General features: G+C 43.3%; 1 protein-coding gene across 2 annotated transcripts; it reads left to right on the top strand.

Annotated features, from left to right (window-relative positions):
* The first annotated feature begins 169 nt into the window (after positions 1-169).
* On the top strand, positions 170-23,167 carry TSNAXIP1 (translin associated factor X interacting protein 1). Of its 2 annotated transcripts, none has more exons than XM_035119185.2 (17): positions 170-479; positions 1,899-1,925; positions 3,504-3,594; positions 4,371-4,468; positions 8,489-8,618; positions 9,003-9,096; positions 9,387-9,583; positions 10,319-10,454; positions 11,308-11,477; positions 12,704-12,863; positions 13,467-13,597; positions 15,536-15,664; positions 16,899-17,060; positions 17,454-17,563; positions 17,922-18,045; positions 20,879-20,985; positions 22,545-23,167. In XM_035119185.2, exons 1-17 carry the CDS (start codon positions 451-453, stop codon positions 22,804-22,806), a joined length of 2,157 nt encoding a protein of 718 aa, XP_034975076.2. In that variant the 5' UTR covers positions 170-450; the 3' UTR covers positions 22,807-23,167. The 2 variants fall into 2 exon arrangements, with proteins under 2 accessions (XP_034975076.2, XP_060131960.1); XM_060275977.1 differs by lacking the exon at positions 3,504-3,594 and adding an exon at positions 8,270-8,345 and having other exon boundaries at positions 175-479; positions 22,545-23,166.
* Positions 23,168-23,172: the final 5 nt, after the last annotated feature.

The raw sequence follows: 23,172 nt of genomic DNA, 5'->3' as shown, positions 1-23,172 counted from the left end.
TAGACACATAGGACCGAGCCCTTCACGCGCTGGAAAGCGGCGTTTAGAGAAGCGAAAATAAAATAAACGGGGGGGGGGGGCGAACTAAATAGGACGCGTCACGACTGGCTCTTTCATTTTTAACCTGTAGCATCTCCTGAACGGCTCACGAGTCACGGCACAGCTAGCAAACTTTCCCTTATGCCTTCCCCCAGGACAAGTGCTTTATATCAGCATCCTGGAGCCCAACGTCACTACCACCACCCGTCGGTCGGACTAAGCCAGCTACCCGCGTTATATAGCCGGGCACAGGCTTGAAATCTCTGGGCACCTTTCGTTTCGTGCGTTATCCTCTCAAGCGCCTCTGGAGGTCGCTGCGACCTCAGTCTAGACAGCAGGTGGCGGTGGTTGCCATGGCGACCGAGTGTAAACATCCTCTGCAGACGCCGTTCCTCTACCCTCCTCGCAGCCATGAAGAGTAGCCCCTCGACCTTTTGGCGGTAAGTCCATCAGAAAGGAGACGGGTTGGGGGTGGGGGGAGGCCGGGAAAGGCCATTCTGGAAATATATCCTTAATCCCAGAGAGGTGGGGGTCACCTGCGCTTGCTCCAATAAAAGACGAGGCATGTTCTTTTTGACGGTTTCTTTGGCGAGCTTAGCAACATACTGTACTGTACTGTACTTGGAAACTGATTTTGACCAGGTCAGCCTGTTCGCCTACCAAACCAGCCTTCCCCAACCTGGTGCTCTCCGGATGGTTTGGGCTACAGAGTGTGCTGGCAGGGGCTGCTGGGAGTTGTAGTCTAAAACATATGGAGGACACTAGTAAAGTCATACCTCGGTTTAAGTACGCCTCGGTTTGAGTACTTTCAGTTTAAGTACTCCACGGACCTGTCTGGAACAGATTAATCCACTTTCCATTACTTTCAATGGGAAGGTTCGCTTCAGGTTAAGTACGCTTCATGTTAAGTACAGACTTCCAGAACCAATTACACTCATATGTCGGGTTAAGTACGCTTCAGGTTGAGTACTCTGCGGACCCGTCTGGAACGGATTAATCCACTTTCCATTACTTTCAATGGGAAAGTTCGCTTCAGGTTAAGTACGCTTCATGTTAAGTACAGACTTCCGGAACCAATTGTGTACTTAAACCGAGGTACCACTGTATGTTGAAGGCTGTGTACTGGCCAAGTGCTTTCTGCTCTCACTGGCACTGGCTCTCCAGGGTCTAAAAGACAAAGTTCTCCCTGGTGAGGATGAGGGAGAAATATGATTCAGTTTGCATTTAAAGGCAAAGCTACCTAATCCACACTTTCCAAAGCAATATGCCAACCAGCATCCCATAGGGTAAATGCAGAGCCTTTTCACCAGGTACAGTTCAGCCCTGATCATTTTAAGCAATATTAGATGTAAATGATATTACTCATATGCTGTACAGTATGGAGATTATTATATGTTTTTTGGTATGGAGGCAAACCTTCTAGTTTACAATACACTTCCCAAGACATTTGGCAAAGGATGAGATTGTGCCCCTCCATTTGAAGTCAGGTGGACTGATAGTTGTGTATTACTTCAACACTAGTGATAGGACAACATCCTCCATCACACATGAGTGTAGGAGACTAACTTAGCTCAGCACTCTCAGACCTTACCACCATACCCTGCTCCCCAATATTTGCTGCGTGAGTCAAGTACCTCAATCTAATTAATGGTAGGACTAGCTCTGGAGACCTTTAGCGTCTTGAGTGTTTTAGGCAGTTGGGCAAATCTATACATATGGGCAAAGTTTCCTGCTTTTGACTGTTGTCATTCTTGGAATACGGTGGCAAAGACACTTTTGCTGATTAAATAACTAGACTTTGGTAGGATTCAGCAGCATCTTGTAGTCATACAATAATGTTTTTTCTCTTTTTATTTCAGAGTCAGTAGTCAGGACGCTGATAAAAGGTATTGCAATAAAATAGAAGAGTTAATTACGTAAATTAGCTTTCTGGTTGCAGTAAGAACTGTGGCTTTGACAGTTATTACTACGGGTTTGCCACCTTTTTGGTCTTGAGGACTTCATTCACTGGCAGCTGGTGGGCTGCATGCACATGTACCATCTCCATTCTCTCATGCACACTGACACAGGCAGGCAGGCAGGCGGGCTTGGAGTAGGTTGGAGGCACCCCATAACTCCTCACTACACAGTTACTTCCTCCATAGTTCCCAGCACCAGCTGAGCAGCAGGAAAGGAGTCACACACTGGACAGAGATATCTGCCCATCACCTCATAACTTTTCATTGCCCAGCAGACGTGCTGGCAAATGTGCTCTCTTCAGCCTGCCAAGCAACTGTTTCAGGGAGCTGTGGAAGACATGCATGCAAATGCTTCAAATGTAGGGTAGGTGGGTTGGATGAAATGGCCTTGTGGGCCAAATGAGGAGGCTTGGCGGGCCTGATTATATGGTTTAAATACCAGTATGTGCTGTGTACACAGCCTTATGGAGCAATCCTATATTTGAGCTACGCTGGCTGGGGGAACCATAGGATTTGGTGAAAACCCAGCTACATTGGTGGATTCAAGATATTGTATGTCTCTGGCATGAAAAAAATACACCATGGGAACATTCCAGATACATCAGTGGAACACTATCTCTCTTTGCTGGTAGAATGGCTCTGTCATAGAGTATATTACTGGTACAGTATATCTGTTCCACTAGCATATCTGCATTGGAGTCACTGAATCTGATGTTCCACCTGCAAAGCAGGGCTTCTGCCACATCCTATATAGACCCTCAAGTAGCATGCCCTTAATATCCTGGTTAGTAAACTAACTGACATGAAATCCAAATTCCCAGTTTTGGATACAACAGGGAACTATGCTTTAAACATACCAGGATCTGTCTGCCATAGCTTTTGTGAAATAGGAGGAAGAGCCCAGTGCCTGCTTGTGGCTTCATTAAAAAAAATAAGTGATGTTATATCTGAGCCTCGGGATGCAGGAATTTGACACTGAAAGATACAAGACATAGCAACTGAGGAGTTTGTTCCTAATAGCTGGTTGATTTTTGTTAACAGCCTTTCCTTTGAAATGCAGTAAGGGACGAGGGTTAAACCACAGAGCCTAGGGTGGCAGTTTGAATCCCCTCAATGGGGTGGTTCGAATCTCCGCGACAGGGTGAGCTCCCATTGCTTTGTCCCTGCTCCTGCCAACCTAGCAGTTTGAAAGCATCTCAAAGTGCAAGTAGATAAATAGGTACCACTACAGTAGGAAGGTAAACGGTGTTTCCGTGTGCTGCTCTCGTTCACCAGAAGCGGCTTTGTCATGCTAGCCACATGACCTGGAAGTTGTATGCCAGCTCCCTCGGCCAATAATGCAAGATGAGCGCCGCAACCCCAGAGTCGGTCACGACTGGACCTAATGGTCAGGGGTCCCTTTACCTTTATGGAGGCACTGGATTGAGAGAAATGGCATTGCTCATTCTCATTTTGACGTGGGTTCCTCCATAGAACTGCAATTTCCCCTTCTTGCCAATTATCCAGGGTCTCATTCCTGGAATCCGCTCAGAATCTAAATTGTCAAGAAAAATTACCTGATCTGAAGGAATCATTTATGAAGAAAAGAAAACCTATGGTGAGTTTGAGCAGATCAGGCATGACAATGCTCACCCCTTGCTAGTTTGTAAGTTGCTTTGGGTTACTTTTATATGGAAAAGTGACAATTAAATACAACAACAACAGGGGCAGTGCAAGGCCCTCTGATCTTAACAGCCAGCTAACTACTTTAGCTATCCTAGGGCTGCCACATGGCTACAGGTCTAGGCAAGAAGGATGCTCTGATGCCCTCCCTTTGTAAAGTAAGAAAAGCAAGAGTTTGTTTCACCCTGAGCAAGAGGGGCCCGAAAGCTAAGGAAAGGACTAACAGTAGTAACAGTACTATTCTGATAAGGCTTATTCCTAGGCAGTGCTTTTTTTCTGGGGTATGCAGGGGTACGCATAACCCTAAACATTTTTTGAATCTAAGTTTGGCCTCATTGAGGGGCAGTATTTCAATATGATTAGGAAAATGAGAGTACCCCTACACAATTTTTTAAAGAAAAAAAAGCACTGTTCCTAGGTAAGTGGAGTAAGGAGTAAGGATTACATCCTAAGTCTTGGATTCTCTTCCCTTGTTGGGTGACTGGTTGTTGTTAAAGGAGCTGAACCATTCCTATGCTGAATGCCTGAAGTACAGGTGTGATCATGTTTACAATAAAGGTCATACGTTTCAATTCATATTAGCTGATGTCACTGGTTGGTGGCTGAAACCACTATTATGTTGGGAGGTCTGAAACGCACACCCATGGGTAGGATCCTGCTTGAAGGTCTGATTTGCCACTGCCCATTAAAAAATAATCTATCACTTTTCAGAGCCACTCTAGCAGTCAGTTGTCTTCATGGCCTGCATACGCACCAGGACACATTATCTTGCAGAATCGAAAACCCTGTACTACCTCTGAATGGCAACGGTATGTAGGATAAATGTACATTAAATGTGAAGTTTTCTGGGCTTCTCTGCATTGTAAACTGATATTGTATTTTTTGCCAACTGTCATGGTTTCCTGCATAGAATCTAGGAACTGTGGGTAGGGTTGCCATATGTCCAGGAAATCCCAGACATGTCCTCTTTGGGGGGGGGGGACCAACATGCCCATCTGGGGGGATTTTTACATTTCAAAGGAGATATTTGGGTTTTGTTTTGTTTTGGATGTGGGCAGTGTGTGCTTGGGCTCATGCATGGGTGGCACAGGCGCAGGCTGCTCTGCATGCTGCAGCCACTTGCAACCTAAGCCAGGGAAAGAGGTGTGTGGACATGGCAGTGGCCCTGCGCACCTGTGCCTGTGCCTGCACACCTCTTTCCCCAGCTCAGGCTGGCAGTGGCTCAGGCGGTCCTCTTTTTTGCTCTTCAAGATATGGCAACCCTACCCTTGGGACTTTCCCCAGACACACTGCCACCTCAGCCATGCCCCTTACAGGACCTGTTTCACATAGTCCTTGAATGTTTTTGCCTGGTTGGAATGCATCCTTGAACTCTGATATTGTTTCTTGGGGGATAGAGGTGAGTGTAGGAGTGAGTTTATTTAGAAACTAGCCTACTGCACACAGGTAAAATTGGCATTCGTTGCTCTGCCCACTGTTACCATTCCCACTGCCCTACACTGGCACATGCTGTCTGGAAGGTTGCTCAGAAGAGAATGTGGCCTTTAAACTGTACTTCTTCTCTAGAGGTAGGGATTAAATATGCAAATTAAGTCAGCTTGGCCACTTTTGTGCCATGGGGCCTGAGGCATAGCTGCCAAGTTTTCCCTTTTCTCGCGAGGAAGCCTATTCAGCATAATGGAAAATCCCTTTAAAAAAGGGATAACTTGGCAGCTATGGCCTGAGGAGACATTGCTGGGGGGTTGGCTGTATGAAGATGTCATCTGGAGCTCATATAACATGGGTAGGCAAACTAAGGCCCAGGGGCCAGATCCGGCCCAATCACCTTCTAAATCCGGCCCATGGACAGTCCGGGAATCAGCGTGTTTTTACATGAGTAGACTGCGTCCTTTTATTTAAAATGCATCTCTGTGTTATTTGTGGGGCATAGGAATTCGTTCATTTTTGTTTCCAAAATATAGTCCCTCCCCAAGGTATGAGGGACAGTGAACCAGCCCCCTGCTGAAAAAGTTTGCTGACCCCTACTGTATAGAATCCTTAAGTGGGTTCCCTATCAATAGGAGAAAACAGAGGCCAGCCCAGAGTATATTGAGAAGCAAAGCGGCTAATAAGCCTGATTTTTATTAAAGGAACTATCATAGCTGCCAAGTTTTCCCTTTTCTCGCGAGGAAGCCTATTCAGCATAAGGGAATTTCCCCTAAAAAAAGGGAGAACTTGGCAGCTATGGGAACTATTGCAACAGGGTCCCCACTCACCACACACAGGAGAGAGGAGAACCCTAAACAATGGTGCACAAGCACTTATATAGACTTGAATTTGCCTACCCTCTACCCCAAGACCACTCCCAAAAACATCATACATACATCACAGAAGGAGGTGCTCTACAGCAGAAATCTTGCCTGCCAGGATATGTGATATGGTCACTGATTGCATTAACTGGGCAGTCTGGCAATTCTTTTGTGATGGTTAATACTTTAGTTCCTGAATCCAGGTCACAGGCTCACCCTATTCATACACAAATACACCCTTAAGACAGGTTTTGCAAGCAAAAAGACAATGAAAAGGCTTTCCCCATTTGCCTCCCTTACTACAGAGGAGTAAAAAAATTCCTTCCAGCAGCACCTTAAAGACCAACTAAGTTTTTATTTTGGCATGAGCTTTCGTGTGCATGCACACTTCTTCAGATACACTGAAGCAGAAGTCCCCAGGCGCTTATGTAGGGAAAGGGTGGGGGTGGGGTATTACTCAGGAGGGTGGTGGAAATGGGTGATTGACTGACTGATACCAGTAGCTGTTGATGACTGTGAACGACTGCAAATGGTCTTGCATGAAAAAGCAAGGGTTGGGATGGCTGAAGATCGCTTTATCATGTATAATGAGATAAGAATCCTATGTCTCTGTTCAAACCAGGTCCCTCCATGGTTTTGAGCTTGGTGATACCGTAAGTTGCAATTCAGCAACTTATCTGAACCTGACCTGGTTTGAACAGAGATATAGGATTCTTATCTCATTATACATGATAAAGCGATCTTCAGCCATCCCAACCCTTGCTTTTTCATGCAAGACCATTTGCAGTTGTTCACAGTCGTCAACAGCTATCAGTCAGTCAATCACCCATTTCCACCACCCTTCTGAGTGATACCCCCCCCTTTCCCTACATAAGCGCCTGGGGACTTCTGCTTCAGTGTATCTGAAGAAGTGTGCATGCACATGAAAGCTCATACCAAAATAAAAACTTAGTTGGTCTTTAAGGTGCTGCTGGAAGGAATTTTTTTTATTTTGTTTTGACTACGTCAGACCAACACGGCTACCTACCTGTATACAGAGGAATAGTTGAGGTCATTGGGAGAGTCAAAACGGCTTCAGGATTGCTCTCCCATACTATTTCAGACACATGGCTCATATATTTAGATATGTGTGCATTCATTAGTATTTATTCTATATGTGAGACCTTAAAATTCTTATAACACTGGTTACACATTCTATGGCCTTTCGAATGCATTTGTGGGAGGGGGGGGGCTACTAGTCTGTTTTTGTCTTTTATGTATTTTGTGTTCTCATTTTGTATTTTTATGTTGTGAACCACCCTGTGATCTTTGGATGAAGGACGGCATACAAATTTAATAAATAAATAATAATAATAATAATAATAATAAGGCAGGAGATGAGTTTTCTGCAGACAATCATGGGGATGGACTCAGTTGTCTAGTATAGACCCTGCCAGGGTCTGGGGAGACTGAGGAACTGCTTGGGGAAGAGGATCCCGGCTTCTGATCACCCCATCCCATCTCCCCACCAGTCTTCCCAGCACATAGCATCTGCACAACTTCCTGCCTGTTGCACCAACACTGGCTCCAGAGTTCTCAAGAGGACACTGCTGCTCTGTCTGTTCTAGGGATGTTGGCACCAGCTCCTTCATTGCCTAGGTTATGGAGATGTCCAGGGGTGCCAAATTTGAATAAAATATTGGGTTCCCCCCCCCACAGGTAAGCCCTGTCCCGCATAATCAATCACATGATGGGGTGCACACACCATTTGAATGGCAATGCCTATCAACTGGGGGGGGCAGCCCCCTCAAATATTTTATGGGGAGGGCAAAGCTCCTTCGGTCCCCTAGGAGTTGGCTTCTATGGAGATGCCAATGCAGGCATGACAGACAGTTCAGGCCCAGCCTTCCCGGAAGAGTTCCCAATTGCTTGCCCAGTCGAAGGGACAGACCCCTTTGCTGTGCTAGGTTGTGCCTGCCCCATTCCTACGTAACAGGATTGTAGGGGTTTGTGTGTGTATCATTTGTTGGATCAGCATCTTAACTTGCCTAGCCTTGCCTGTACCTCTTGCGCCTATCTACCCTTACCAACATTTTACCCTGTAGCAATTTGAGCGCTAAAGTTTCCTATGTTGTTAAAATCAGAGTCCAAGTTCTTTATGTGGTGAGAGCCAGGACATTTTTTGTAGAGGAGGCCACTCCGAGTTCCATTCCTGCTCTTCCTCAACTTTCCATGAGTGTTTCTGACAGGAGTTCCATATATGAATTGTCATGAGGAAATTTTGGGAACCATAGTTTAATTAAATGTTGAGACTTGTGTTAAATATTCCCAACACCTTCTCAGAACTCCCAAGGCTCTCTGAGAAGAAGGAACAGCTGTCTGTTGACATGTGACCACCGAGAGCCGTTTTTACATCTCTGTGAGTAGTGTTTGCGACTTTGTATTGAATTTCCATTCTGAAATGCTGATATTTTGGATCATATTACGGTTACGACAATGCACAAAAATGTAAGGTATATAAAAATGTGAACGTGTATAAAGTTTAATTTTCTTGTCTTTCAGCATCAACAAAGAGCAGCTTCCTCTTTCCATACCAAAACCACGCTACCTCGAAGATCTGGAATCCCATTTGAGGAGAGAGCTGCAAGCACTTGACCTTACTAAAGGGAAAGTTCAGGAACTTAAACTCCAGGTCTGAGTAATAAACTCTGCTCTAATTTTACAATCTTGAGTGTGAACACATTTATTTAGCCCACCAAGATTTTTCTCAAAGGAAAAGTGTGTATAGAAGCCTCATATAACCAGTGCTGACTTGGGGATGGGTTTTAATGAGTAGGAGAGGATATATTAATTGCAATTTATCCAACAGCCACCCAGAACACAGAAATGGTGTCAGTGCCCCTGACTGAGCATCTCCTTAAAATACCGTGCAAGCAATCTAATAGCAGTCAAATTAAGATACACATCCTTGTTTAATAAAGGATTATATCTCACTGCTGGTTATCAGGTCTAGATATCGAATATTAACAGGATTTATAGTAGTACTGTTGTCCCCCCCCCCCTTCTCTCTCATTAGCCCTATAGAGAAGTATTTGAGTTCTTCATGGAAGAATTCAGAACCTACAAGCCTTTGTTGGCTTCTATCAAGAGAGAGTATGAACTGACTATAGGTAAGAGAGCATCAATTATTTCATACCAGATGTAATTCTGAACAAGCAAATTTGCTTAGCTATAGAGGATCAGAGGCCATACAGTAGGTAAACAGTAGACTTCACCACTACCTTAAAAATGAATAAACGAACTGTTCATTAACTCCCTTCTAATGAGGATAAGACATTGAAAACAGACAAAAGGTTTACGACAAAACCCACACATTTTACCTTTTTTAATTTTAAAAAGGAACCTTCACGGGTCCTGGAAATTTTAAGTAACTTTGGAACCTGTCTTTTATGACATTTAGCATATCTGAAAGAGAAGATCTACTCCCTGGAGTCAGTGAATGCTGTTCTGGTCACAGCCTCTGATCAATGTACTCGGCAAATCCTGGCCTTTCAGGAGCAAGAGAAAATACAAATTGCAAAGCTGAAGGATGAGAGGATCCACTTACTGAAGCTTATTGACAAAATGAAGGAGGAGAAATATTCTTTAGAAACCCAGGTGAGACAGAGGCCTCTGCACCCACACTTTAATCAACTATGACTCAAGCATCTGATCTTGCATCCTGTTTATTAAAATAGAAAACACAAGTCAATTTAGGAGTTTTTGCAAAAACTACCCTCATGCTTTAAGGTGTATCAATTGAGGTTGTCTCACATCAGGAGATAACAATAGCAAGTTCGGTGCTTTGGCTGACGAAGTCATTGTTCTGGTTAAAAAAATGAAACAGTAGCACTCTGGTCCATTTCTGCTGCACCACACCCCCTGGGTTCCAGGTACGTAGCTTTGACTAGGCCTGTTCTGTCACTGTTCATAGAATAGTTTTGTAGGAGCCTTTTCATAGGATAGTTTGAGGGCAAGATTCCTACAGAGTCATTAGGTGGTAGAAGTTCTAGAATCCTCTGGACAGCTAAATTTGGTACCACTACCACCCTCCCCAAAGTAGATAAAATTTGCAGGTAGCTGCATTGTTCTAATGGACCAACACAGCTAACACAGCTGCCTGCAATTTTAGAAATACAGTTTGTTAGCTTCCTTCCACGATGCACACATTTGACATCACTGCATCATACAGTGTCACTTCAGAAGTTATCACCTCTTTGGCCCATCAAGGGTACTTGCTGGTTGGCTATAGAGAGATCACAGTACTTGCTTCCACTGCTGAGGCAGCAGCCACTGACAAAGTGAGCTTGTCACACCAGTGATTAGTGTTCTCCTCTGCCTTACATCACATAGGTGGCTAAGATGCGGAAGGCAGTGGCAGAGGAATACCTCCGTTACCTGAATGAGTCTGATGCCCGCAAGCTGCTACTTATAGATCTCAATGAAATGTACCGTCTGAAGGAAGAAATGAAGTTTGCCCAAGTCCAAGGTAGAAGATGTAGTTTTCCCAGTTATGGGTAGCCTCTACATAAGGTGGGCTAAATATTCTTCATCAGCTGGGAAACTGGAATGGAATGTAGGGGTGGGTAATATATGTCCCAAATATGTCCTCCCTGCTTGCTATCAGAAGATGGAGCCATTTCCTGTCTCAGATCAACCTGCTTCACAGGATTGTTGCGATGGATGGCGTCCTGAGTTCCTTGGAGGAAGTGCTGGATAAAAATGTCAATTAACACATACATTTAGCAATTATAAATGGCTGCTGCAGGAGAGAGGAGCAGGATTGGGCCTCCAGGAGGGTATATCAGGATCCATGGCATGCAGGATGGGGGGGACCTCCCTCCCTGCTGCAGTGTCAACAAAAAATGTCCCACCAAGACTGCTATCAGGAAATGGAAGAACTCAGCCACTGAGACCATAGCAGGGGGTGGGACAGGCAGGGTGGAAATGGGCCAGGGACTGATGGCTAACCTTTCTCCATAGTACTGATTTTGCAAATGGCTCCTACAATAGTTTTTTTTACATTTTAAAAAATATGCAGTTGCTTTCATGTAGCATTGCTTTGCCCCCTAGTTCAACCTAGACTAGCCTGACTTAAAATTTCTCCCTCTTTCCTTGACTTTTTCAGCCCATTATGTAGTCAGTGGAATTTTTCTGCTTAGCATTATGAATAAATGTCAAGTCAGTTGGTCTGTGTTATCTTATTTACCTGAGGCAGCCTTTGCAGGAGCAATCAAGAGATACTGCCATACTGGGGGGAATCTCGCCCTACTGGAGAAGAGTAACCTAAGCATAATTTCCAATGGCAACTTTGGGCCTGCCTGAACCATTTTCTCTTAAAGATGAAAAGGGGGAAGATTCAGTGAAGCTGGCGCTCGCTTTAAAGGTAGCACGACATGACCTCACCAAAGCCCAAGTGGAGCTGAACACCATGAAAGCAAACTATGGAGATGTGGTGCCCAGAAGAGAGTTTGAGTTGCAGGAAAAAATTTGTAATGAATTGACTGAAAAGGTAACCAAAGGCTATGCTGAGCCCTACTGACGCTCCAAGGTTGGCTGGTTCTCCATTATTTGAGGAGGGTTTTCAGAGTGGGATCACCTCCCATTTGCTCTAGAGTAGTATTGGAGAACCTCTCACTCATCAGCCTGATTAGACCATTGGGCTTGCCCTGTTTGGCCTGCAAAACAGTTTTGGACAGCCACATCCGCCTGTCAGTTTCGTCTGATGTCATATCACGTCAGGTGAATCTGTGGTGCCAAATTAAAAATGAAGAAATGGGAGCTCACGCTGAAGTGCATTCCCAGTTCTTTCTTTTTGCTGCTTGAGTTTGGCACTTTTAAAATTTGACACCTTTTCTGTTTCCCTGAATTGAATCTTTGCAGCCCCCATTTGAATTATTTTTGAGTTCAGGCTGGGGCTTCAAAAGTAGAAAAGAAGAATTCATAGCACAGTATGTCCACTCCCCAATTCTCCCACTGCAGTCACAGCTTGCAGTTTGGATCACCTGACATAATATGTTCGACAGGTGAGTGGCTGTCATGAAGGGCTGGCTCACTTCTGAATCGGGGCCTCAGAATCGGGGCCATTTCCCCACCCTTACTAGAAGCAGGGTTTAATTATTCAAAGCAAAACTCCTTTATGTGTGGAAGAGGTTTCTCCTAATCTCACTCCTGTTTTCTCAGGGATACGGTGCTTTTCTCTGGAATGTCTCTTAATTCCCAATTTAGCATTTCTGACAGGGATTTTTATGTTCTGACAGGAATTCCTTGACAAGCACTTAAAGCAACCCACACACCTGTAGGCTGTCTCTCTAGCCACTATTTTAACATCTTATTTATATACCACTTAATCATCCAGAAAATGTAAGAAGTCTACATAGAATATTCATTTAAAAACATTAATAAAATTTAACATCAATAACAAATACATATATGTGTATCTGAAGAAGTGTGCATGCACACCAAAGCTCATACCAAAATAAAAACTTAGTTGGTCTCTAAGGTGCTACTGGAAGGGATTTTTTTATTTTGTTTCAAATACGTGTGTGTGTGTGTGTAAAATCAGAAGTTGTTAAAAATGTATATAATCAAATTGTACAAGTAGGATTGCCTAAACAAACAAACAAACAAAATCAGTACAGGAAAGGTGCCTGCCTAATATCAATGGGCAGGGAGTTCCAGAGAATAGGTGCATGCATTGCCACATATTTACTCATGTCCTTTGGCCTTGCCTTTCAGATGACAACTCTTCAAAAAGACTTTGATGATCTCCAAGAAGAATATGACACAATGCTGGACATACACAAGCAAGTTTCTGAGGAACGGGACAAGTTCTATAATGACCTTATCAATGTCCAGCGGTCCTCCACACCGCGGCCTAACTGGGAAAAATGTGCAGGTACTTTTTGTTGCTGCTGCTGTTGTGGTTGTTGTTGATGATGTCTTTATATGCCTAGGACAAGTACACAGCAATATTACACTATGAACAACAGAAAACATCAAAAGGTCTAAAAATTATAAATCCAATGGAGTAACCTAATTAATCACAGCCAGCTCACCGTGCCAACTGCTGGATCCCAGATTTATTTATGCCTTAGGAAGCAGAGGTGTTGCTAGTTACTTAAAGGACTTGGGGCATAGGCCCATGAGATAAAAGTGCATAAAATCTGCATATGCTAATGTATATTTATCAGAGGTGCCAGGTTGCCTTCAAGATTGAGCACAGCACAGCGCACATGTGTGACTGGCTCTCTCTGCTGTTTCTTTTGATTAGCAAGTAGAATGTTTGCAGAGTTTATGAGCAACATATTTTTCTGACTATAAGCCACTTTCAACAGGGATTTCTTTGTCTTTTATATAGCTCCTGGAATAATTTTACATGCTACATATATACTCGTTACAACAACTCTGATAACTAATTAAATTCTTATATAAAGTTCTCTTTCCAGCTGCGTGGATTGCTTGGCCCTATCCGATGCCTCACATCTTCCTGTTGTTGCAGATGTGATTGCTGACGGGGCTGAGCGCTGGAGTGCTTTGTCAGAGGGCAAAACTAGTGACCAGTTGGTAGACGTGCTTTTGGAAGAAGTTGGTGCGGGACTTCTAAGAGAGAGGGACACCTTCGTGGCGCTGGTATGGCTGTGCTGGTTATTGCATCCATTGGGACTTTCACCTGATTGGTTCCTCATTTTGCAGAGAAGGTCAGGAGGCGTCTTGGTCTCCACCTCTCCAAGGGGCCTGGCCTCATTCCCTCTCTTGTGGTGAAGTGTGACAAGGGAAGAGAACCAGTTCCTGCCTAAGAGATGAGCAGTTTTCAAAATGTCACATACTGAATCAGACAATCGGTTCCTCTAGCTCTGCATTCTCTACACTGCTGCTTTCCTGGGTTTCAGACAGGAATATTTCCTAGCCCTACCCAGAGATGCTGGGGATTGAAGCAGGAACTTTCCCCGTGCAGAGCAGGTGTTCTACCATTGAATCACAACCTTCTCCCAAATGCAAGTGCTACTTTCTACACCGACCCATTTCCTTAAAAACACCTGCACATTGCAGAAGATTATTGGGCCATCTCCTTTTCTGTTTGTATTCCTTTCTTGCCTGAAAAATAGTAAGTGAAAGCAAAATGGAACTGGAGGTGCCTTTCTCAAAATTTGCTATCTTTTATTTGCAAAAGGTTTATAAAGTGAGACGCTAACCATCTCTTGAGAGCAGGAATGGGGGTTTAATTTTATTAAGTTTGCCTGTAAAGGAGAGCCTTTCCAGAACAGTACATTTTCTGAAAAACAACCATCTCATCCTTTGAAATGCACAGTGCTCCAGATTTTTCAGTATCATTCTCCAGCCAAGTAAAGTGTACAAAAATGCACACTAGGGTAAAGTGTGTATTAAAAGGTGTATATCTGTGAAAATAACACAAAAAATAATTATATTACGGGCCATTGCTTTGCAAAAATGTACCTATTGGGCAAAATTGCATATAAATATGTGCTTAGTAGGATAAATTAAAAAATTAATCAGTTTTCATGACTTTAAAATATTGCATTCCAATGAAAATGTGAATTGTTAAGACTGGAAAGAATTGGAAATAGAGAGAACCAAATTGACAGATTTTTCCATCCCTCTTGAGGAATCAAATCATGTCAGGGCTAGCTTGCTAGATTTCATCCCCATGCCATAGCTGCCAAGTTTTCCCTTTTCTCATGAGGAAGCCTATTCAGCATAAGGGAATTTCCCTTAAAAAAAGGGAGAACTTGGCAGCTATGTCCCATGCAGCCACAAAGCAAATGTTGGGCAAACCTCTATCTCTCAGCCTAACCTCTCTCACAGGGCTTTTGTGAGGATAAATGTAAACCACTTTGAGATTTTTGTTTAGAATCAAGCAATGTATAAATTTTATGAAATAAAAACAATGAATGGGAGCAGGGGAGATACACAGTATGTATAAAACCCTCATCTGAGGAAAGTGGGATATGATGTAACAAATAAATCAATCTTTCTGGGTAGAACCAAACTAATTATAATTGAAATCAACACAGTCCTGTCTTACTAAATTCTGTTTAGCCAAAATGTTGTGTTCTGCTACTTTTCCACAACTGTTCAGAAGCTGTTTTGAAATAACTGCATCTGGCCAGTCTACCTTCCCCCCACAAACAGCCAAGTTTGACAGGTGGGTGTGGTTGCCTGTCCATCATCTGGAATCTCAGTGACATCAGGTCCACAGAGTTTTAAATTAAGCTATGCAGACAAAGGCACAGGAGTTTGCAGGTGCCAACAATCAGAGCTGTCCTCTCAACTGCATCTTTACCAGCCATCTGGTGGTGAGTGGGCGGATGCAGCTTGGCCAAAATGGCCTTGTGGGTCATATATGGAGACCTGCTAGGCCTGCAGGCTGGCATTTCCCTTCTTCTCACTTGCATTGAAAGTGCAGTGGGTGTGCCAGTTTTGTGTCTTTGCACAGCACTCCAGGCACTTTATAAAGACTTAAGTAATAGCAGCAGTAGGGACTCTGGAATGTGTATTGATTTAAGTGTTTGGCTTTGTACAGGACTTAATACTGTTCCTCTCACTTAGGGGAGAAGCGAGAAGGTCCCTGTGTACCTGAGGTGTGATGGTGTGGTTAAGAATAAGAAGCTGACCAAAAAGGAGATTGTGGCCATTCTGAAGGAAATATGGAAAGAGAAAATTGCATCAGATCAACAGGTATCTTTGGTTCTATTTCCTTATGAATGTGCTTGAGGCAACTGGAAACATAGGAAGCTGTCATATCATGTCAGACCACTTGCTACTGAGCTCAGTACTACCTACACCAGGGGTAGGTAACCTAAGGCGCGTGGACCGGATGCTGCCCAATCGCCTTCTCAATCCGGCCCACGGACGGTCTGGGAATCAGTGTGTTTTTACATGAGTAGAATGTTTCCTTTTATTTAAAATGCATCTCTGGGTTATTTGTGGGGCATGGGAATTCATTCCCCACCCCCCCAAAAAAATAGTCTGGCCCACCACATGGTCTGAGGGATGGTGGACCAGCCCACGGCTGAAAAAGGTTGCTGACCCCTGACCTACACTGACCAGCAGCAGCTGTCCATGGCTTCAGGCAGGGTGTCTTTCTTAACCCTTCCTGAATATGCTGGGGATTGATTATGGGATCTTGTGCTTGCATATTATTATTATTATTAGTAGTGGTAGTAGTAGTACAGTGGAACCTTGGTTCTCGAACGGCGTAGTTGACGAACAAATCGGCTCCCGAACGCTGAAAACCTGGAAGTGTTCCAGTTTTTGAACGTTTTTTGGAAGCCGAATGTCTGATGCGGCTGTTGGCTATTGTCGAACAGACTTCCGGAACGAATTAAGTTTGAGAACCAAGGTACCACTGTAAAAGTATGAACATTGGCCCAGTAGCAAATTGGCAACCAAGTGTCTGAGCAAGTCTCTGAGCAAAGATGTTACATGTTGACAGGATCTCACGCCTGTCAGCAATTGTGCTGCAGCATCTGGCTAGAGCGCAGTGCAGTAATCCAATCTTGAAGTAATCAGTGCATGCCATGAACTACTATGGCCAAGCTTTCCTATTCCAGGAACAGATGTAGCTGTTGTAGCAGTTGCAGCTGGGAAAAAGCGCCTCTAGCTACTGGGGCTGCCAGGACCTCGTGTGACAAAACTGGATCCAGAAGCATCCAGAAGTATAGTTACCAGCACTGTGATTAGTCATGGGCGGCTGGTTGATTAACTTTGAAAAAAGAAGAAGACCCAAACCTATCTGAGCAGATGTTACTACAAGTGATTCCAAGTCTATCTTCTTGATGAGGAATATTTTTTACTATGCAATTTAAAATTATTGGGAGGGAAGCCTTTTGTGATTCAAGTAGAAGCTGTAAAGAATCGCTCTCAACAGTTGAGTACTCTGTTCCAGAAACTGCAACTGTCTCTCTTGCAGAAAGGAAAACAATCCAGCCTTCCAGAGTTCTTCCTGTACTTCTTCCAGAAAAAGTATGGTGACGCTCCTGCTTTTGACTGGACTTACAGCGTCTATGAAAACATCAAGGTCTATAAATCGAATGAAGCCATGTCGTTCTTTCATCAAATCCTGACTGGAGAGGTGAGCAGTCCCTCATCTCACTTAAAGTGGATTTTGCTTCCGTAGATCTACATAACCACACACAAACACACCCCCGACAGCAAATTCCTATCTACTTTTTTTTCTAACCTGATATAAGAAATTGTGTATTTCCCTTTCTTGCTCACAGTGGGTTTTTTAGATCAAATGTTCTTCACTTTGTCTGAGCAAGTTTCCCTGGTGCATGTGTTTTTCTTCTGAAAAATTCACCTGCAATTGGAGTAAATTCAGCACTGAAGAATCCTCTTAATAATTTCAGCTGATTTAGATGTCCATTTGTGCTGATGGCCCATGCTACTGTTCTCCTTTCCTATTGCAGAATGAGTTAATGTTGGGCGGTGCTGTAGCCTAACTCTTCTATCTTCATTTCCCCAGCTGGATGAATCTGTATACCACAGCCACCTCCAGGATCTTGCCAACCTCGCAAGGGAGGTGATGGCTGCTGATACCGCAAATACTGGCCAGCTGACATGCGACGAGTTCACGTAAGAGTTTGGAGCAGGAAGGTGTCATTTGTAGCCAGGTGCAAAGGAGTTGAGCAGAAATGTATATTTAATTTTAGCAAATCTTAAGCATAATTGCTTTTCTCTGCATGGACAGCCTTGGGGTTTTATAGTATTCAGAATATATTTGAAAAGCAAGGAGTGAAGAATATATTTGAAAAGCAAGAAGTGAAGATGGGGCCCCTTCCTTTGGTACATTATGGCATGGGGAAATTTATAAAGTCACCTCCTCCTTCTCCTGAAACATTAGTATTTTTTAAAAAAAAACAGCACACATACATAGTACATGTACGTATGAGACCAATACATAAGCTGAAGGGTTTTCTCTCTCCTCCTGTAGCCTTGCCCTGAGGACAGCTTTTCCACTAAAGAACAATGAATCGGTCCAGGAGTTAATTACAACTGCAGGCTACAAACCGGAGTATCCTGAAACCTCTCTTTCGTACAAGCTCTTATTCATAGAGGTAGGTTTCTCTGCTCACGGCATAGAACCAGAAGCAATTAATTAGTTTTAGAAAAAAGGATGGCTGGGGGAACATGATTACTGTAGGCTTTTAAAAGTATACATAGTAAAAATAGCATAAACAGAAGAGCTAATGAACTGACCAAACTTATTTGGGGATAATATTTTTCTCTTTCTTTCCGCAAGGCCAGCAAAATTTTGTTTGGAGATTGTGCACTGCTTTGTGGAGAAAGTTCAGTATACTTTTTAAAAGATGGGCAATAAATTAAGTAAATTCATTTTTAAAAAAAGCTCTTTACACACCACCTCATTACCTTATGGAGTTGACCGTTATAATCCACAATGGAAAATAATCACTAAACTTTAAAATTCTAGAAGAGGAAGAACCAGAGGGGATAAGAAGTAGCAATCCCAATACAGTATTTTATTCAGAATTAAAGGGGAATGTTTTTCTGCCCTGGGGGAAGATTCTGCACGTTGGTTGGAAGAAAATTAATACAGTGGAGCCTCGGTTTACGAACACCTCAGTTTATGAATTTTCGGTTTACGAACGCCGCGGACCCATCTGGAATGGATTAATTCACTTTCCATTACTTTCAATGGGAAAGTTCGCTTCAGTTTATGAACAGACTTCCGGAACCAATTACACCCATGCTTCGGGTTAAGTACGCTTCAGGTTGAGTACTCCGCAGACCCATCTGGAACAGATTAATCCACTTTCCATTACTTTCAATGGGAAAGTTCGCTTCAGTTTATGAACGCTTCAGTTTAAGTACTCCGCGGACCGTCTGGAACAGATTAATCCACTTTCCATTACTTTCAATGGGAAAGTTCGCTTCAGTTTATGAATGCTTCAGTTTATGAACAGACTTCCGGAACCAATTGTGTTCATAAACCGAGGTACCACTGTAAAGGTTGCCACAAAGTTAATTTTACCTCAGGACTTTAAGCAAAGTAACTGAGGATTTTTTGTTCAACACTCACTCTGCAGGGTTGTTTTCTTCTGCTTTCATTCCTGCAACATTGTTTCATGTACTTGTTACAGGTAGGTAGCCTTGTTAGTCTGACATAGTCGAAACAAAAAATAAATAAAAAATTCCTTCCAGTAGCACCTTAGAGACCAACTAAGTTTGTCATAGGTATGAGCTTTCATGTGCATGCACACTTCTTCAGATACACTGAAACAGAAGTCACCAGACCCTTATGTGCCGTATAGTCAGAGGGTGGGGAGGGTTATTACTCAGAAGGGTGGTGGGAATGGGTGATTGGCTGATAGGAGTGGTAAACCTGTTGATGACTGTTAAAGACTGCAATTGGTCTTGCAGGAAAAAGCAAGGGGTGAGATGGCTAAAGAAAGCTTTATCATGTATAATGAGATAAGAATCCAAACCCTACACCAAAAGATAAATGGACATAAATCTGACATCAGGAATCACAAGACAGAGAACCCAGTAGGAGAACACTTCAATCTCCCAGGACATTGTATACAAGCTCTCAAAGTAGCTGTCTTATTACAGAAAATTTTCAGAAACAGACTGGAAAGAGAAGTTACTGAATTGCAGCTCATTACCAAGCTTAAAACCATGGAGAGACCTGGTCTGAATAAGGACATTGGATTCTTATCTCATAAGGGTCTGGTGACTTCTGTTTCAGTGTACAGTATCTGAAGAATTGTGCATGCACACGAAAGCTCATACCTATGATAAACTTAGTCTCTAAGGTGCTACTGGAAGGAATTTTTTTAATTTATTGTTTCATGTGTCATCTTTCCTCACCACTGCCAGGATGGACTCCCTTTTTTCGCCCTTCAGCTGTCCGAATCTTTTAATCTTGCCAATATTCAATATTCCATGGATATACCCAATTATAATTCCAGATTCGCTTCTTAATCTTGGAAGCTTGCCGCTTTCATCAGAAGCCAGAGACTGCACAATGCGGGGTTAGTGGTGCTTTCCTCTTTGCGCCTGCAGCTCAGTCCCGTCATTGGATCTATTAATCAAACCGGAGGGGCAGGAGAGCACGCAAGAGCGCCGCCAGGTGCCACGTCCCTCAAGGTAGTCCCCTTGAGGTTCCGAGGTCCGCAGAGCCTTTGCAGAACCTCTAAAAAAAAACCACGCCGCTCGTGATTCTTGCGCTTGTTTCCGATGGCTGCGGCTCGCCAGAAGTCAGCTCTTCCTTTGTTTTATCTGACACCAAGCTAAAAAAGACTAGCTATCCATGGAAGCAACTCCCCTGCCAATAGAATAGGTAACTAAAGCTATACAGTGGTACCTCGACTTACGAACGACTCGACAACCGAAGTTTTCGACTTACGAGTGGGGCAAATGGCCGCACGCTTACGAATTTCTCGAAATTTGAATGGAAACCGCGGCGGTTTTAGATAGGGTTTTTTCGACTTACGAATTTTTAGATGGGGTTGCTTCGACTTACGAATTTTTTTACTTATGAAGGTGCCTTCGGAACGGATTAAATTCGTAAGTCGAGGCACCACTGTACGTATTGACAAACCCTAGGGGCAATGTAGCTTCTCCATACTAGTAGTTAAGAGCTTATCATGTTCCAGAAACGTGCAAATCAAAGCCTACAACTGAGTCTAAGTGCTGTTTCAAAGCTGAATGGCTGGACATGTTTGCTTCAAAAACAGCAAGTCAGCATCCTGATTAGATGTCCAGAGAACACTGGACAGTGGAAACTAGAGCTGTTTCCAGTTAATTTTATGATGTTTGACAACTGCCTCCCACTGACAGAAGGAAGATTATAGGCTACCTCTCCCAACTCAGGGTGTTAATTGCATCAAACAAAGCCAGCCCTAAAATGATTGTTTACTCTTGCAGGATGAGGAAGGGAAAACAGAACCTTTCGTTAAGAAACTCAAGAAGCAATATGTGAATGAAAAAACAGAATATATCCGTGAGATACAGGCTCAATTAGGAACCTTGATGTGAGTATCAGCCTGAAAATAATTGGATAGAATTGGATCCTATTCTATCTTAATTGGAAATTAGCTCCTATTGATTTCAATATAAGCTATGAGTACCGTAAATTAATCTCTCTTCCTCTTTTGCCCCCTCACACAAACGTGTGTGTATGTTAGAGAGAGATGTGTGATGCATCTCATGTATTCCTTGCTACTTTAAAAAAATAGAAGGAAAAAGGTGTTAGCCAGGGTAGCAAGAGATCTCCTTAGAGGAAGGATTATACATGTGATAAATGCACATTTTTCATGGGTATCAGGCCATCAGATGAGTCCTTGGCACCTCCTAGTGTCCAAAAGCAGGAAATGCCCAAGTGTAAAGGAATTTACTGATACTTTCTGTCACCACTCAGTCTGTTTCCTACATTCCTAAGGCAGACCTCTCTGCTTCAATGATTTCCAGTAGCTTTGTTCCTATTTTTCTTCCTGATTCTGTTTTCAACTTTTTTAAAAATTAAAAATTGGCCCTTTTACCTTCCCAGACCGCCATAGCACACCAATGGTTGCCTCCCTTGGTTCCCACCCAATTTTCCCTGCCTGCCATTTGTTCCTGCCTTCGCTCACCTCCACCCACACCCCAGGCTGTTTTTCTGCCATCCTAAGCCTGTCAGTCTTTTCTTCATGGAGATGAATTTTTCGCCACCTATCATTTATTTCCAGGCCTGTTCCTTGTTGGCTGTGGTTCCAGCTGGGTGCTCTGTCCCTTAGGCAGCTGTGGTCCAGCCGTCTTCATTTTGCCTTCCTTTTGTTCTTTGGAAGAAGTCTAACCAAATACTTCCCCTTGACAAACGCCTAGTTTTGTTTCATCCTAAGACATTGGGGAGGAAGGCTTCACCTGCTACTTTGGCTTGCTACCTGCAGGTCTCTATTTAACTTGCCTATGAATGTCTCGATCTTCCTGTCCCACAAAGCACATCATGGCTCATTTGCCACTAACACCTTGGGCTTTTGACATTTGCAGTGCTATAACCTTTGTTAAGCATTATAATTGGCAAGCTTATTTCAAGAGGAAAGTGTCACAAGTGGTTTTGCACACCTAGGCAGACCATTGGTCTCATCTGCAAGATGGTGTTAGAACCACTCTCTGCACGAGGGGACTACTAGTCTTCAATGTTTTGGTTTTTTTTTGCTTGTTTGTAGCCATTACTTGTTATATGCCTCCTGTGTTTTACATCTTTCTGGTTTACTGATCATGTCTGCTACTGAGGTCGTGTGTTAGTCTGAGTGAGGATGGAAAGTGGTCATATATTCCTTGACTTGTGCATTTCCTGCTTTTTGATACTAAGTGGCACTGATGACCCACCTGAGCCTGGCACCCTTGAAAACCACCCTTCAAGTGAGACTAATGACCTGTTTTCTTAACTTCAAACTATGTACCGGTAGTGTGCAGGTCAGGATACAGTAAACCTGGATAGGTGATCAGCAGTAAACTTGAATACCAGTTTTTTAAGGTATCTAAGGCCTAATGTAGGCCATACTTACACATCAATGACTCTCATTGACTTCTTTACCCTTTTTACATACAGGGAAGTGAGGCCAGATGACTTGCGAGCAGCTTTCTGCATACTCGACCATGGTTTGTCAGAGCGAACCCTGGAGTCTTACATCTGTTATGCATTCCAAGTTTCCAAAGAACAATTGGACCCTGCGGTGTCCATTCCAATACAAGTACTGATGAAAAGGCTTAAGGCTGGAGATATCAGACGACAAGGAACTGTTGTAGGAGATGCAAAGTATCAGCTCCAATCCCACGCTTTAGAAGAAACAGAAGCTCTTGCCAATATTTAAATTGGCCACACCCTATTCCCACCCCTTCCAAGGGTAACTAGAGTAATAAATTTTACAGAATAGTAATGTAGAACAAAACTGTACTCAAAGAGCTCTGGTGAGAGTCCTGCTGGAGTATTAGCCTTAGTAATAGAGGGTCTGACTTCTTAGAGGCCGTGACCAAAGGGCTAAAAGTTGTTTACAACTGGTAGCATGTCTTTCTCCTCACAACTATGTACTTTAGTATTTACTAAGGCTCCTCCATTAAGTCAAAGTGGCAGTTAACCCAACTACACATTGAACGCTTAGGGATAAATGTTTTCAGAAGATTCTTTACATCTACTTCCCTTTCTAGAATTTCTGTGAGATGAAAATAAAATGGTTCAG

Source organism: Zootoca vivipara, chromosome 6 (genome assembly GCF_963506605.1).
Source record: "Zootoca vivipara chromosome 6, rZooViv1.1, whole genome shotgun sequence".
NCBI lineage: Eukaryota > Metazoa > Chordata > Lepidosauria > Squamata > Lacertidae > Zootoca > Zootoca vivipara.
This window is presented reverse-complemented; position numbering and strand designations above follow the sequence as displayed.

Excerpts from the sequence above, each read along its gene's own strand:
- TSNAXIP1 (XM_035119185.2), top strand. The coding sequence starts at position 451 with ATGAAGAGTAGCCCCTCGACCTTTTGGCG. Across the intron at positions 480-1,898 it reads AGCCCCTCGACCTTTTGGCG|AGTCAGTAGTCAGGACGCTG; the intron begins GTAAGTCCATCA and ends TTTTTATTTCAG. Across the intron at positions 3,595-4,370 it reads TGAAGAAAAGAAAACCTATG|AGCCACTCTAGCAGTCAGTT; the intron begins GTGAGTTTGAGC and ends ATCACTTTTCAG.